We start from the raw sequence: 12,852 nt of genomic DNA, 5'->3' as shown, positions 1-12,852 counted from the left end.
TAAACCAATCGGAATTTATTAAAAATTGTACAATGAAGCATAAACAAATAAATGGAACACTTATTTTCTAAACAAAGTTGGATGAGTCAGACAGAATAATAGGTCCAGATGAGATCCGATGCTGGCTGATGTCTGCAGCTCTGCGACCTAGAACAAGATCATACAAAGGGTCAGGAGGACAGGACGAAGTTCATACTAATGTGGGGGGGAAAACTTATGAACATACTTCTTGAGCCCGTTGGTTTGAGAGGCTTTGCGTTCCTAAGGGGGCTTGCACACTGGCCAGAGCAGATGCCATCAGGTTTGGTGGTGTCGCAGAGGTCTGCATCACAATGAACAAAGATCTATGGAGAGGAGTCAGCGTTTATATATATATATTTTTTTTATGACTCAAGCTAGCGTCACAAAGAACGTAGGCCCTTCAGAGCAACTGGTCTAAATTACTTGTTCTTTCAGGACTGTCTCATCCGTGGTGAAGGTGAACATCTTGACTGAGAAGCGTTTGACGTGAGCGGGTATATGAACCCTGGCGTCTGCAACAACTGGATAGAAGACTATGTAGCGGTCATCAAGATTCTCACAACTGAGGGCAGAAAGAGAATACATTTGCTTTAAATGTTAGGCAACAGAACACCAATTTCTTGGTTAAGTTCAAGTAGTCTCTCCCTGTTTGGTGTGTAGTGACTGAACCTGGGTTCTAATCATTTTTAGCCTGGCTACCCATCCACATCACTCCTGCCATAGGCCATCCCCCACAATGAATGGAGATTGATATAGCAGCAAGAATTCAGGGTGAGTTGTCAGGTTCATATAAAACAAAAGAAATGTCCTCACTGTCAACTGCATTTATTTTCAGCAAAATTAACATGTAAATATTTGTATGAACATAAGATTCAACAACCGAGACAAACTGAACAAGTTCCAGACATGCGATTAACAGAAATGGAGTAGCGTGTCCTTAAAGCCGAGCCAACAGGTCCCAGACGTTCTCAATGGGATCCATCCTCATTGCTGGCAATGGCAGAACTGACATTCCTGTCTTGCAGGAAATCACACACAGAACGAGCAGTATGGCATGGTCATGTCAGGGTACCACATGAGGGAGGAGGATGTCTTCCCTGTAATACACAGCGTTGACGTCATTGTAGGCAATCTCACAAGCTCAGTCTGATGATGCTGTGACACACCGCCCCAGACCATGACGGACCCTCCACCGTCAAATCTATCCCGCTCCAGAGTACAGTCCTCAGTGTAATGCTCATTCCGGTGACAAACGCAAATCTGACCATCACCCCTGGTGAGACAAAACCGCAACTCGGCAGTGAAGAGCACCCTTTGCCAGACCTCTTATCCAGCGATGGTGGGTTTGCACCTATAGGCGACGTTGTTGCCGGTGATGTCTGGTGAGGACCTGCCTTACAGACGTACAAGCCCTCAGTCCAGCCTCTCTCAGCCTCCTGCGAACACTGATGGAGGGATTGTGCTTTCTTGGTGTAACTCGGGCAGTGGTTGCCATCCTGTCCCGCAGGTGTGATGGTCAGATGTACAAATCCTGTGCAGGTGTTACACATGGTCTGCCACTGTGAGGACGTTCAGCTGTCTGTCCTGTAGCGCCGTCTTAGGCATCTCACAGTACGGATGTCGCAATTTATTGCCCTGGCCATGTTTGCAGTCCTCATGCCACCTTGCAGCACGCCTAAGGCACGTTCACGCAGATGAGCAGGGACCCTGGGAATCTTTCTTGGTGTTTTTCCAGAGTCAGTAGAAAGGCCTCTAGTGGCCAACATTTTCATAATGGTCACCTTAATTGTCTAACATTTGTAAGCGTCTTAACCCTTCCACTGGTGCATGTTCACTAATTGTTTAGGGTTCAATGAACAAGCAGGGGAAAGTGTTTAAACCCTTTGCAATGATGATCTGTGAAGTTATTTGGATTTTTACAAATTCTTTGAAAGACAGGGTCCTGAAAATGGGACGTTTACTTTTTTTGCCCAGTGTGCAGACAAGCAAACTGCTGGCAACAAGAAATTAAGACAAGTAGACCCTTAATGTTTAAATCCTAGTAACTGCAACCCTAGTCATGTCACTTGGTTATCCTGCCCAAGACAAGTCTCAGTTTGTATATCAAAAGTCATGCTAGCTACCGGTCCACAATGAGGTCCCAGCTAGGTAGAGTGGTCCTGTCCTCATGTAGAGTTGCCCAGCAGTTCTCCAAGACCAGTGCAATCCGAGGGTCAGTAGACCGCATCAGCTCCACTTCAAAATACAGAGGCTGTTGCAAGTACTTCACCACTGGGTAGTCCTCGGTTTGGTAGAATATGTCATAAGACACCTCTGAAAACAGATAAATAGAAATATCACATGAGCCAAGAGGTGTAGACCTTGCAAATACTTAAAATGCAGTTTTAAAAATAACTACAAAATAAATAAAAGTACCAAATAATTAAAGAAAAGCAGTAAAATAGCAGCTAGGCTATAAACCGGTACAGAGTCAATGTACAGGGGCACCGGTTAGTCGATGTAATATGTACAAGTAGGTAGAGTTATTAAAGTGTGGGGGGTGCAAAAAGTCAGGGTAGCCATGTGATTAGATGTAAAAATATTTTTGATAATTCATTAACATCACTTTCAGGGAATGGGGAAACTTAACAGCTTCTACCCCCACAGCCATAAGATTTGTTAAGACATCTATGGTTGGAAAAATTGAGCCTACTTAAGTTTAGGTTTAAGGTAAAAATGTAACCTCAACATTCAGTGAATAGAACACCCATATTGGGACAGGGTTGCACCCAAACTAGTCTAGTTTTACCCTGGGCTAGTCTCATTTGGACCACTAGTTGTCCCACTCCAGGATCAGCCTTGGGGTCGCTGTTCCTTGGCCTAGTACGGAATGCCATGGTCTCAGTGTCGTTGACCAGGTAGTAGCAGGAGACTGTGTGCCTGAAAGAATCAGTCAAACCAGTGAGGGATATGCATATGACTGAGGGGTGGTCACAACATAGTGGCACATTCTTACCGATAGTCTGGATTGATTAGACCTTTCCTACTTTGATGTTTGCCCATGCTGTGGTGCATGGCGATTTCATTCTCGTACACCATGACATTGTCGAAGAACTACAAAGAGAGGGGAGGCCTATTAGAGCTGCAAACTTATCAGTACATGTACAGTACAGAAAGGTAAAGTCTAGACAACTGGGCCTGTGTCAGCGCAGGAGTGCTAACATAGGTGCAAATACCCCCTGCAATTAGAAACTGGGTCACAGCTCAGCACTCCTAATCTGAGACACTTTACAACTATGGGCCCAGAAACAGTCTCACTGTTCTGGTGGTGCCACAGGAGTTGAGGTTGAAGGAGAAGAAAGCAAAGCGGTCATTGCTGAAGACCGGTTTACATGACTGGTCACTCAAGGTCAGGTATTTGGGGTTTAGGTTGCGAACAGATTCCACCTTCACTGCCAGTGCAGTCACTGTGCCATTGGGGTAGCACTCTGAAATAAAAGCAAAGTGTTCAACAAAGCAAGTGTAGAAAAGGTAGTGCACCCTTACTCAAGTCAACATGCTGTTCTTGTATTATTTAAAAATCAGCTCTTAAGCTTTCCAATAGTCTTAGTCAAGTATAAAGCATTTGACTTAAAATTGAAAACAAACCAGTCATGGTCAAGGGGAAGTTGCAGGCAAGCGAGAGGTCGTTGAGTTGCCACATGTTAGGGGTCTCCAAGAGCAACAAGTCTACTCTGGCTCTGATAGAGTCAGACTGCACCGCCTTAAAATAAAAAAAATCATTCAGAGGTAGGCAAGTACGATTTAGCAGCTGGACAAGATTAAACTGATGGTCAGGAACAGTCACTGCTAATTGGCACCAAGTAAGCTAAACTTCAAAACATGTTACATTAAGACAACGTGGAAATGTACAAATCCGGAAACGGGGACAAAAGTCTGACAACCCCTGGCTTGTTAGGTAGTGCAATAAAAAGTTAGCTGATCCACATGCGTCACCATTGTTACACAAGTTTGGCTTGCAAGGGTAGTGTAGTGGTATTAGAGCTACAAGTAAACATGAGCAGACACCTCATACCTCAAAAACTGTATCAGGAGCGGTGTACGGCACTACGATACTGACGTGAGTGTTGTTGTCAGTGAGACTATACAGCTCAGTGTCTAGCTCCCTCCATGAACCAGCATGAAGCATCATGATCTGGAAGTTATCCCCTTGGCTCCCATATTTGACAGAAATGTAGAAATTGTCCTGGTCACAGAATCCAGTGGTCGTGGGAAGAACTAAAGGGGTAAAGCTTAAATTCAGTTCTGTCATGATCTGAAGCACCTGGCTGGGTGCATGTAATATGATGCCCAACATCCTTGAGTCATTCTACTGAAGGGAGCTAGAGGAGATTTAACCCAAGTGGCCTTACCAACATCTTCCAGGGAGGCCTCCAGCTCTGCAGGGTGGGGGAATGGGATTTGTTCAGGCAGGATGAGCAGACCGAAGACCAGAGGGAGGAAGTAGACAGTTGTCAAGGGATTAGGGTTCTGCAGATTGTGGAAGAAAAGAAAAAAAAAAAGAACAGCATTACATGTTGGTAGTGTTCTGCATGTCAGGTCTGCACAACGCATCACCGGGGGCAAACTACCTGCCCTCCAGGACACCTACACCACCCGATGTCACAGGAAAGCCATAAAGATCATCAAGGACAACAACCACCCGAGCCACTGCCTGTTCACCCCGCTATCATCCAGAAGGCGAGGTCAGTACAGGTGCATCAAAGCTGGGACCGAGAGACTGAAAAACAGCTTCTATCTCAAGGCCATCAGACTGTTAAACAGCCACCACTAACATTGAGTGGCTGCTGCCAACACACTGACTCAACTCCAGCCACTTTAATAATGGGAATTGATGTAAAATATATCACTAGCCACTTTAAACAATGCTACTTAATATAATGTTTACATACATTATTTCTCTCATGTATATGTATATACTGTACTCTATATCTACTACTGCATCTTTATGTGACACATGCATCACTAGCCACTTTGTTTACATACTCATCTCATATGTATATACTGTACTCGATAGCATCTACTGCATCTTGCCTATGCTGCTCTGTACCATCACTCATTCATATATCTTTATGTACATATTCTTTATCCCTTTACACTTGTGTGTATAAGGTAGTCGTTTTGGAATTGTTAGCTAGATTACTCGTTGGTTATTACTGCATTGTCAGAACTAGAAGCACAAGCATTTTGCTACACTCGCATTAACATCTGCTAACCATGTGTATGTGACAAATAAAATTGGATTTTTATCTTTTCAAGTACTCTAAACTGAAAATCCCAAAATGTTACTTTACGAGACTTATACTGGCATAAATATATTTACAACATTCTACAATCGATTTGACCAAAGGGACTTACATGTTTCAGGACAACTTCATCCGAGAAGGGCACTTGTAGCGAGAAGGTCTTTGAGCTGTTGGCGAAGCGGTGCTCCTGAAAGTCAAAGCCTCTGGCATTGCACTCCGTGACAGTCAGCACCCCAGTAGTGAAAGTAATGTTCAGCAGCGACACATCATGGAGGAAGGTCCCTAAGAGGACGTTGAACACCTTCTGCTCAGGAACTCTGTCTAGAAGACAACGGGTAGAGGCCAACATGGGTTAAACAGCTAAGTTTAATGGGGTGTGTTAATGCACAAAACACTGCAGAGAGTAATAGAATTAGAGCCAACATGCCATATTCTACATCAGTGTCATTTTTGTATTAGGGACCAGCAAGCTATGACTTCCTACTTGGGCCAGCACCTGTTTAGACTAGACATTGGGAAACAGTTTAGCACTATACAGCCTGCCTTTACTACAAGTGAAGCAGACTTACTTTCAGTAACATGTGGAGGTCTGGGCATCAGAGGGGTAGTGATGGGAAAGAGGACTTTATATCGCGTGTCAGCCTGTGTGTCTTCTGCCCTCCACAGCAACTCAAGCATGGGTTCAACAGTGTAGGTTATGTGGTATGAATAATCTGGGGCGTGACTCTGCACTCAGAATGAGGTAATTACAAATCAGGTAAATAATGTAATCTTAAGAGGGTTGTGTTCAGTGGGCACCAAACAGATGAAAAGGGACTAGTCCAAAATGCTAATTAACCATTGCAAATTATTAGTTGTGCCGTAATGAAAATGTAAGTCATGTCAGACCTTGTAGTAGCCATCAGGTGACCCCACAGGAAGCTCAATGACAACATGAGACTCTGTGATTGACAGCTTGTAGCGTCTGATGGCCATCATGGTTTTGTCCAACCTCTGGCCATCGATGCCCATGTGAGTCTCCAGGATCTTGAAGGCGCTAGAGATCAGCGGGGGGATGCGGCGAGGCACGTACCAGGTGATCACCTCATCAGTGAAGACCAAGCCACCTGCAGAGGAAGAAAATGAGCAGTTCCATAGGCACATCGATTAGTGATCCTCAATGCTAAGTTGCCCCAGCTCAGTGGCGAACCTGCCAATCCAGGGATTTCACCAATCAGTTTAGTCAGGTGTGATACATGAAGCTGGGACAAAACCCCTATGCTACAGCAGTACTCCAAGCAGGAATGAAAACATAGTGAGAGTCCCATTTAAACAGCATATACACATACCTGTAGGACAGGCAGCAGCTGCAACTATGATGGCCAGCCTGCGAACCTGCTTGTAGTAAGTGGACACACTGAAGACCTCCATGGGAACTCCTGCCACCTGGGGAGAGAAGGAAAATTATCCTCCTACATGACAGGCATATTCTAGCCAATAAATGTCTGCCATGCTAACAGGGAAGTGATACACCAGGATGCAGAAGATGCTTGGGCAGAGGCTCACTTCTTCAGCGTAGGTCTCCGGCATGTTGTAGGGGCTTCGCAACACCAGTCTTGTTGGGGTAGTCATTGCACCGTAACCAGCTCGGTGAGCATCCTTCAGCACCATGACCTTCGAGTCAGGGGTGTGAAATGTCATCTTCCAGATGCTGTTTGGCTCAACGGCCTGTCAAGGGAAAATAGCAACTCAGTTCAGACAAGTCATTCTTGCCAGCTGTATAAAAACTAAACCTATTCATGAGACATACGTCGGGGATGGCATCCTGCCAGGTCTCTTGAACTTTCTGGCCATCCATGGTGACTGGGACTTCTGGAGTGACCATGAGGGTTGACACCTGAGGGACAGAGCAAGTCTTCAAAGCGTGCTCAGTAAATTCTAAACCCAACCATTGCCTGCCAGCACCCCCCAGGATCCAAATGTACTGTAAAGCCATGTATTGATATGGCCACCTGAAAATCTAGGGATGATCAGGATTGCCTCACCTCCATGTAGTTCCTGTCACAGAGAATTTCCCGGGACGCCCAGCGGGAGTAGCTGCATGTCTCGGTCACGTCACGCTGGACCTTCTTTGACAGGCCATCGCCATACATTTGGAATCGCAGGCCAAGGTTAAATGTCTCATCCGCCTATGGAACAAATTTAGTACTGGGTCAAGTTCATTACGCACTAAACATAACTGGCTGAAACAGGGGTTGAATACCTAGAACGCTGGTAGTGCTGCAAGAGCTTTTGACATTTTTCCTAAATGAATACGCATTAGTGATTCAAGGAGTTAAAACAGACACCAGATCAAGAAACCCCCTCAAGTTGTCATTTGTGAACTTCAATGTCCCTTTAAGATTTACCTGGTTGTCAACATAACAGCCCAACAAGGACACAAAGACTTTTGTATTCCCCCAAGGGTCAGAGTCCATGCTGTATCCACACTGGGCAGCCAAGGTGGGCGACAACGGTATAATGTCAGTGCCATCTGAAAGCACAGTGGTGGATAAGAGCAGAGCAGATTTGAGTGTAACGTTCACATAAACATGGAGAATCTACTCACTGATGGCAGCAATTTCTAGCTGGCTCCCCACAGCCAGAGCTTCGTCCAATGTTAGCCTCATGATATTCCAAAGGCACTCAGACCTCAAACCGCCATCTGTTTGGAGAGAAGGTGCCAGTAAGTCATATTGATCAGTGTTAAGTAGGTACAGATGCAGTACAGGCAAAAATTATACAACTTAGATCTTTTGGGGTAGCAGTCAGATATGTTCTGTCTTGTCCCATGTCTCATTTTTTCTTCGCATATATTTTGAATCTCAATCTACAGACTGAACATGCTCTCCTGCAACCCATCTCACCCAATGTGGTATGGATCTAATATTTTTTTTATACTTGAGAAATGGAACCCCGTTCAGAAGCTAGCCAGCTAACGGCTAGTAGTCAGCCACTGCTAGCGGTCATCACCATTGACTCAGACATCACTCGATATCAAACCAGAGCATATCAGACTGCTTTTTCTCTACTACATCTACGGATTTCTACTGCAAGCTCTGAACTTTTACTCTGGATCATCACAGCTAGCTAGCTGCTATCCGAGTGGCTACTCCTGGCTAACGTCTGTCCTGAAGCAAGCGACACTTAGCCTCGAGCTATCGAATATCCCGGCTAGCCGAAGAGATCCAGACAATTCCTGGGGTTCAATAAATTTTGCCAATTGACTTGGACCATTTGCTGCCGACACGGAACGCCGCCAATCCATCACGACTGGTCTGCCGATGTAACCGGCCGAGGGGGTTACTTCAGACTCTCCCGTTGCGACATCCGAGGCCCATCTGCTAGCTGTCTGAAATTGCCATGCCTCCAGGTCACCTAGTTACTCACTGGACCCTACGATCACTCGGCTACACATACCTCTCCCTATTTTCAAGATGGCTTGTCTACTGCTGTTTTGGTTAGTCTTACTTCACTGGAGAGCCTCCAGCCCTGCTCAATATGCCTTAGCTAGCCCTTTTGTTCCACCCCCCACACATGCAGTGACCTCACCTGGCTTAAAAGGAGCATCTAGAGACAAAACCTCTCATCGTCACTCAATGACTAGGCTTACCTCCACTATACTCGCATCCTACCACACCCTTGTCGGTACATTATGCCTTGAATCTATTCTACCACACCTAGAAATCTGCTCCTTTTACTCTGTTCCGAAAGCACTAGACAACCAGTTATTTTGGCCTTCAGCCATCATTTTATCCTACTCCTCCGGTGATGTAGAGGTTAACCAAGAAGGCCCTGCAGCTCCCAGCATCACTCCCATTCCCCAGGCGCTCTCATTGGTTGACTTCTGTAACCGTAAAAGCATTGTTTCATGCATGTTAACTTTAGAAGCCTCAAGTTGATTTATTCACTGCTTTAGCACACTCCGCCAACCCGTATGTCCTAGCCGTTTCTGAATCCTGGCTTAGGAAGGCCACCAATGACCATCCCTAACTATAGCATTTCCGACAAGATAGAACTGCCAAAGGGAGCAGAGTTGCAATCTACTACAGAGCTAGCATGACAGAACTATGCAGGCTATCCAGGTCTGTGCCCAAATAAGTCAAGCTTCTACTTAAAAAAACACCTTTCCAGAAACAAGTTTCTCACTGCTTGTTAGACCCCCCTTCAGCCCGAAGCTGGTCCCTGGACACCCCATCTATCTTCAGAGTTTGTACGGTTAGGTGACCTTAGCTGGGACATGCTTAACATCCCAGCCATCCTACAATCTAAGCTAGATGCCCTCAATCTCACAAATGATCAATGAACCTACCAAGTACAAACCCAAACCCGTGAACACTCAGATATAATCCTTACCAACTTGCCCTCTAAATACACCTCTGCTGTCTTCAACCAGGATCTCAGTGATCACTGCCTCATTGCCCGTAGTGGGTCCACAGTCAAACAAAAACCCCTCACTGTCAAACACTCCCTAAAACACTTCAGCGAGCAGGCCTTTCTAATTGACCTGGCCCAGGTATCCTGGAAGGATATTGACCTCATCCCGTCAGTGGAGGATGCCTGGGCGCTCTTCAAAAGTGCTTTCCTCACCATCTTAAATAAGCATGCCCCATTCTAAAAATATATAGAACTAAGACCCGATATAACCCTTAGTTCACCCCAGACTTAACTGGGGGGGGGGGGTCTAGCGTCGCATAGCCCCCACGATATGCAACTTTTCAGGGAAGTCAGGAACCAATATACTCAGTCGGTTAGAAACGCTAAGGCTAGCGTTTTCAAACAAAAATGTGCTCCTTGTAGCACTATCTCCAAAAAGATCTGGGACACTAAGGTCAATGGAGAATAAGAGCACCTCCTCCCAGCTGCCCACTGCACTGAGGATAGGAAACACTCACCACTGATAAAGCTACGATTATTGATAATTTCAATATGCATTTTTCTACAGCTGGCCATTCTTTCCACCTGGCAACCCCTACCCCGGCCAACACCTCAGCACCCTGCCCAAACCCCCACCCATTTCTCCTTCACCCAAAATTATGAAAGAGCTGCAAATCAGCTGGGCAAAACAATATGGACCTCAAATTATCTGCCAACATTTTTGCAGCCCCTATTCAACCTCCTTGGTATCGTATGAGATCCCCAAAGTTTGGAACGCTGCCGCGGTCATCCCCCTCTTAAAAGGTGGAGACACTCGACCAAAACTGTTATAGACCTATATCTATCCGGTCCTGCCTTTCAAAAAAAAAATCAAAATCAAAAGCCAAGTTAACAAACAGATCACCAACAATTTCAAATCCCACAGTCCCTTCACTATGCAAACTGGTTTCCAAGCTGGTCATGGGTGCACCTCAGCCATGCTCAAGGTCCTAAACGATATCATAACCGCCATCAAATAAAGACAATACTGTGCGGCCGTATTCATCAACCTGGCCAAGAATTTCGACTCTGTCAATCACCGCATTCTTATTGGCAGACTCAATAGCTCTCAAATGACTGCCTCACCAACTACTTCTCAGATAGAGTTAAGTGTCAAATCTGAGGGCCTGTTGTCCGGACCTCTGGCAATCTCTGGGGGTTTCACAGGGTTCAGTTCAGGACAACTCTTTTTTTCTGTATATAGCAATGATATCGCCCTTGCTGCTGGTGATTCTCTAATCCACCTCTACGCCGATGACACCATTCTGTATACTTCTGGCCCTTCTTTGGACACTGTGCTAACAAACCTCCAAACGAGCTTCAACGCCATACAACACTCCTTCCGTGGCATCCAACTGCTTTTAAAATGAGAGTAAAACTAATTGCATGCTCAGATTTCTGCTCGCACCTACCCGCCCGAATAGCATCACTACTCTGGACAGTTCTGACCTAGAATATGTGGACAACTACCTAGGTGTCAGGTTAGACTACTCTCCTTCCAGACTCACATTAAGCAACTCCAATCCAAAGTTAAAATCTAGAATCAGATTCCTATTTCACAACAATGCCTCCTTCACTCATGCCACCAAACATACCCTCATAAAACTGAATATCCTTCCAGTCCTTGACTTCAGCGACATCATTTACAAAATAGCCTCCAACACTACTCAGCAAATTGGATGCAGTCTATCACAGTGCCACCGGTTTTGTCACAAAAGCCCCATACACACTACCCACCACTGCAACCTGTACGCTCTTGTTGGCTGACTATCCTTCCAATCCTTGACTGGAACAAATCGTAAAAATCTCTGAAGCTGGAGTCTTACAGCTCCCTCCAACTTTAAGTATCAGTTGTCAGAGCAGCTTACCAATCAATGTACACAGCCAATCTGTAAACAGCACACCCAACTACCTCACCCTCATTACTTACCCTCTTGCACCCCAGTATCTCTACTTGCACATCTATCATGCCAGTGTTATTCATGCTAAATTGTAATTACTTCACCTCTATGGCCGATTTATTGCCTACCTCCCTACATTTGCAAAATAAATATATACACATATTTTTCTATTGTGTTATTGACTGTACATTTGTTTATGTACAACTGTTGTTTTTGTCGCAGTTCTAAATGAGAACTTATCCTCAACTGGCCTACCTGGTTAAATAAAAATAAATTAGGTAGCACTAACCTGGATGTGAACTGGGCTTGGAACTAGGACTCTGGAACAGACCAGCGACTGCAACAGCTAGCAAAATCCATGTCACACTAAGATAATACAAAAATATATAACTCATTAACATTTCCAGATGTAACAAGTACACTGCATAAGAAAAGCTCAGAAGACTTACAAACATTCAAAAACATGCATCATGCAAAAAGGGAGCTTTGGCCTGTAAGTGGCCCAACACTGTTAAACAACCAAGCACAGCCCAGCTGTAAACTATACCACTGGAACACAGTAATTGATGTCGCATGTGGCCCTCCCCAGGTGTTTTATCTGGTAGCCAATCACACTGGCAGCAAGTGACAGTCATTAGCAATTAACAGCCCACATTCACAGCATGTTAGCTGTAATCAGAGGGCAGAACGGTCAGAAAGAAATGTGTTACATAGAACTGACATGCTTCTCTGTCATGTAGAGTAAATGTGTTTGAGAGCCTTCCCTTTATATTTCTGCAAATGTACGTTTTTAATTCCATCTAGCTTTTTTTTATTATTCCTTTTATTATTCTAATTTATGTCACATTCAACTGTATCAAACACATCAAACATATGGAAACCACGTTTGACTCCGTTCCATTAATTCCATTCCATTCATTCCAATGAGCCCGTCCTCCTATAGCTCCTCCCACCAGCCTCCACTGCTCCCTACCTATCTATTCTGTCTGTCTATTCTCCAGAAGCACCACTGCAACACATCATATTTTTCTGCTACAATACGTCGTCTTTCCCGGTGGTAAGCTGTGAAGCGAACTGTATTTAGCCTATTGCGTGATTGTGTTTGAGTCTGTTATTAAGGATCGGACCCTTTTTTTTCAATTTTCTCCTAAAATGACATACGCATATCTAACTGCCTGTAGCTCAGGGCCTGAAGCAACTATATGTATTTT

The 12,852-nt window shown here is 44.9% G+C and overlaps 1 protein-coding gene across 3 annotated transcripts; it reads right to left on the bottom strand.

The window, feature by feature from the left end:
- On the bottom strand, positions 1 to 12,195 carry LOC110522007 (uncharacterized). Of its 3 annotated transcripts, none has more exons than XM_036975544.2 (21): positions 12,091 to 12,195; positions 11,931 to 12,007; positions 7,894 to 7,989; positions 7,694 to 7,818; positions 7,331 to 7,474; positions 7,096 to 7,182; positions 6,852 to 7,013; positions 6,635 to 6,731; positions 6,195 to 6,412; positions 5,876 to 6,032; positions 5,419 to 5,627; positions 4,413 to 4,530; positions 4,076 to 4,278; positions 3,649 to 3,763; positions 3,319 to 3,488; positions 3,017 to 3,114; positions 2,810 to 2,940; positions 2,145 to 2,334; positions 445 to 583; positions 227 to 344; positions 1 to 147 (listed from the first exon to the last, which is right to left on the bottom strand). In XM_036975544.2, exons 1-21 carry the CDS (start codon positions 12,111 to 12,113, stop codon positions 68 to 70), a joined length of 2,757 nt encoding a protein of 918 aa, XP_036831439.2. In that variant the 5' UTR covers positions 12,114 to 12,195; the 3' UTR covers positions 1 to 67. The 3 variants fall into 3 exon arrangements, with proteins under 3 accessions (XP_036831439.2, XP_036831440.2, XP_090088487.1); XM_036975545.2 differs by having other exon boundaries at positions 227 to 322; XM_090232361.1 differs by lacking the exons at positions 3,649 to 3,763; positions 4,076 to 4,278.
- Positions 12,196 to 12,852: the final 657 nt, after the last annotated feature.

The sequence above is a fragment of the Oncorhynchus mykiss genome, chromosome 4, assembly GCF_057628025.1.
Source record: "Oncorhynchus mykiss isolate SJ-2025 chromosome 4, ASM5762802v1, whole genome shotgun sequence".
In the NCBI taxonomy this organism is placed as follows: Eukaryota; Metazoa; Chordata; class Actinopteri; order Salmoniformes; family Salmonidae; genus Oncorhynchus; species Oncorhynchus mykiss.
The sequence above is the reverse complement of the archived record's forward strand: the minus strand, read 5'-3'. Positions and strand labels throughout refer to the sequence as shown.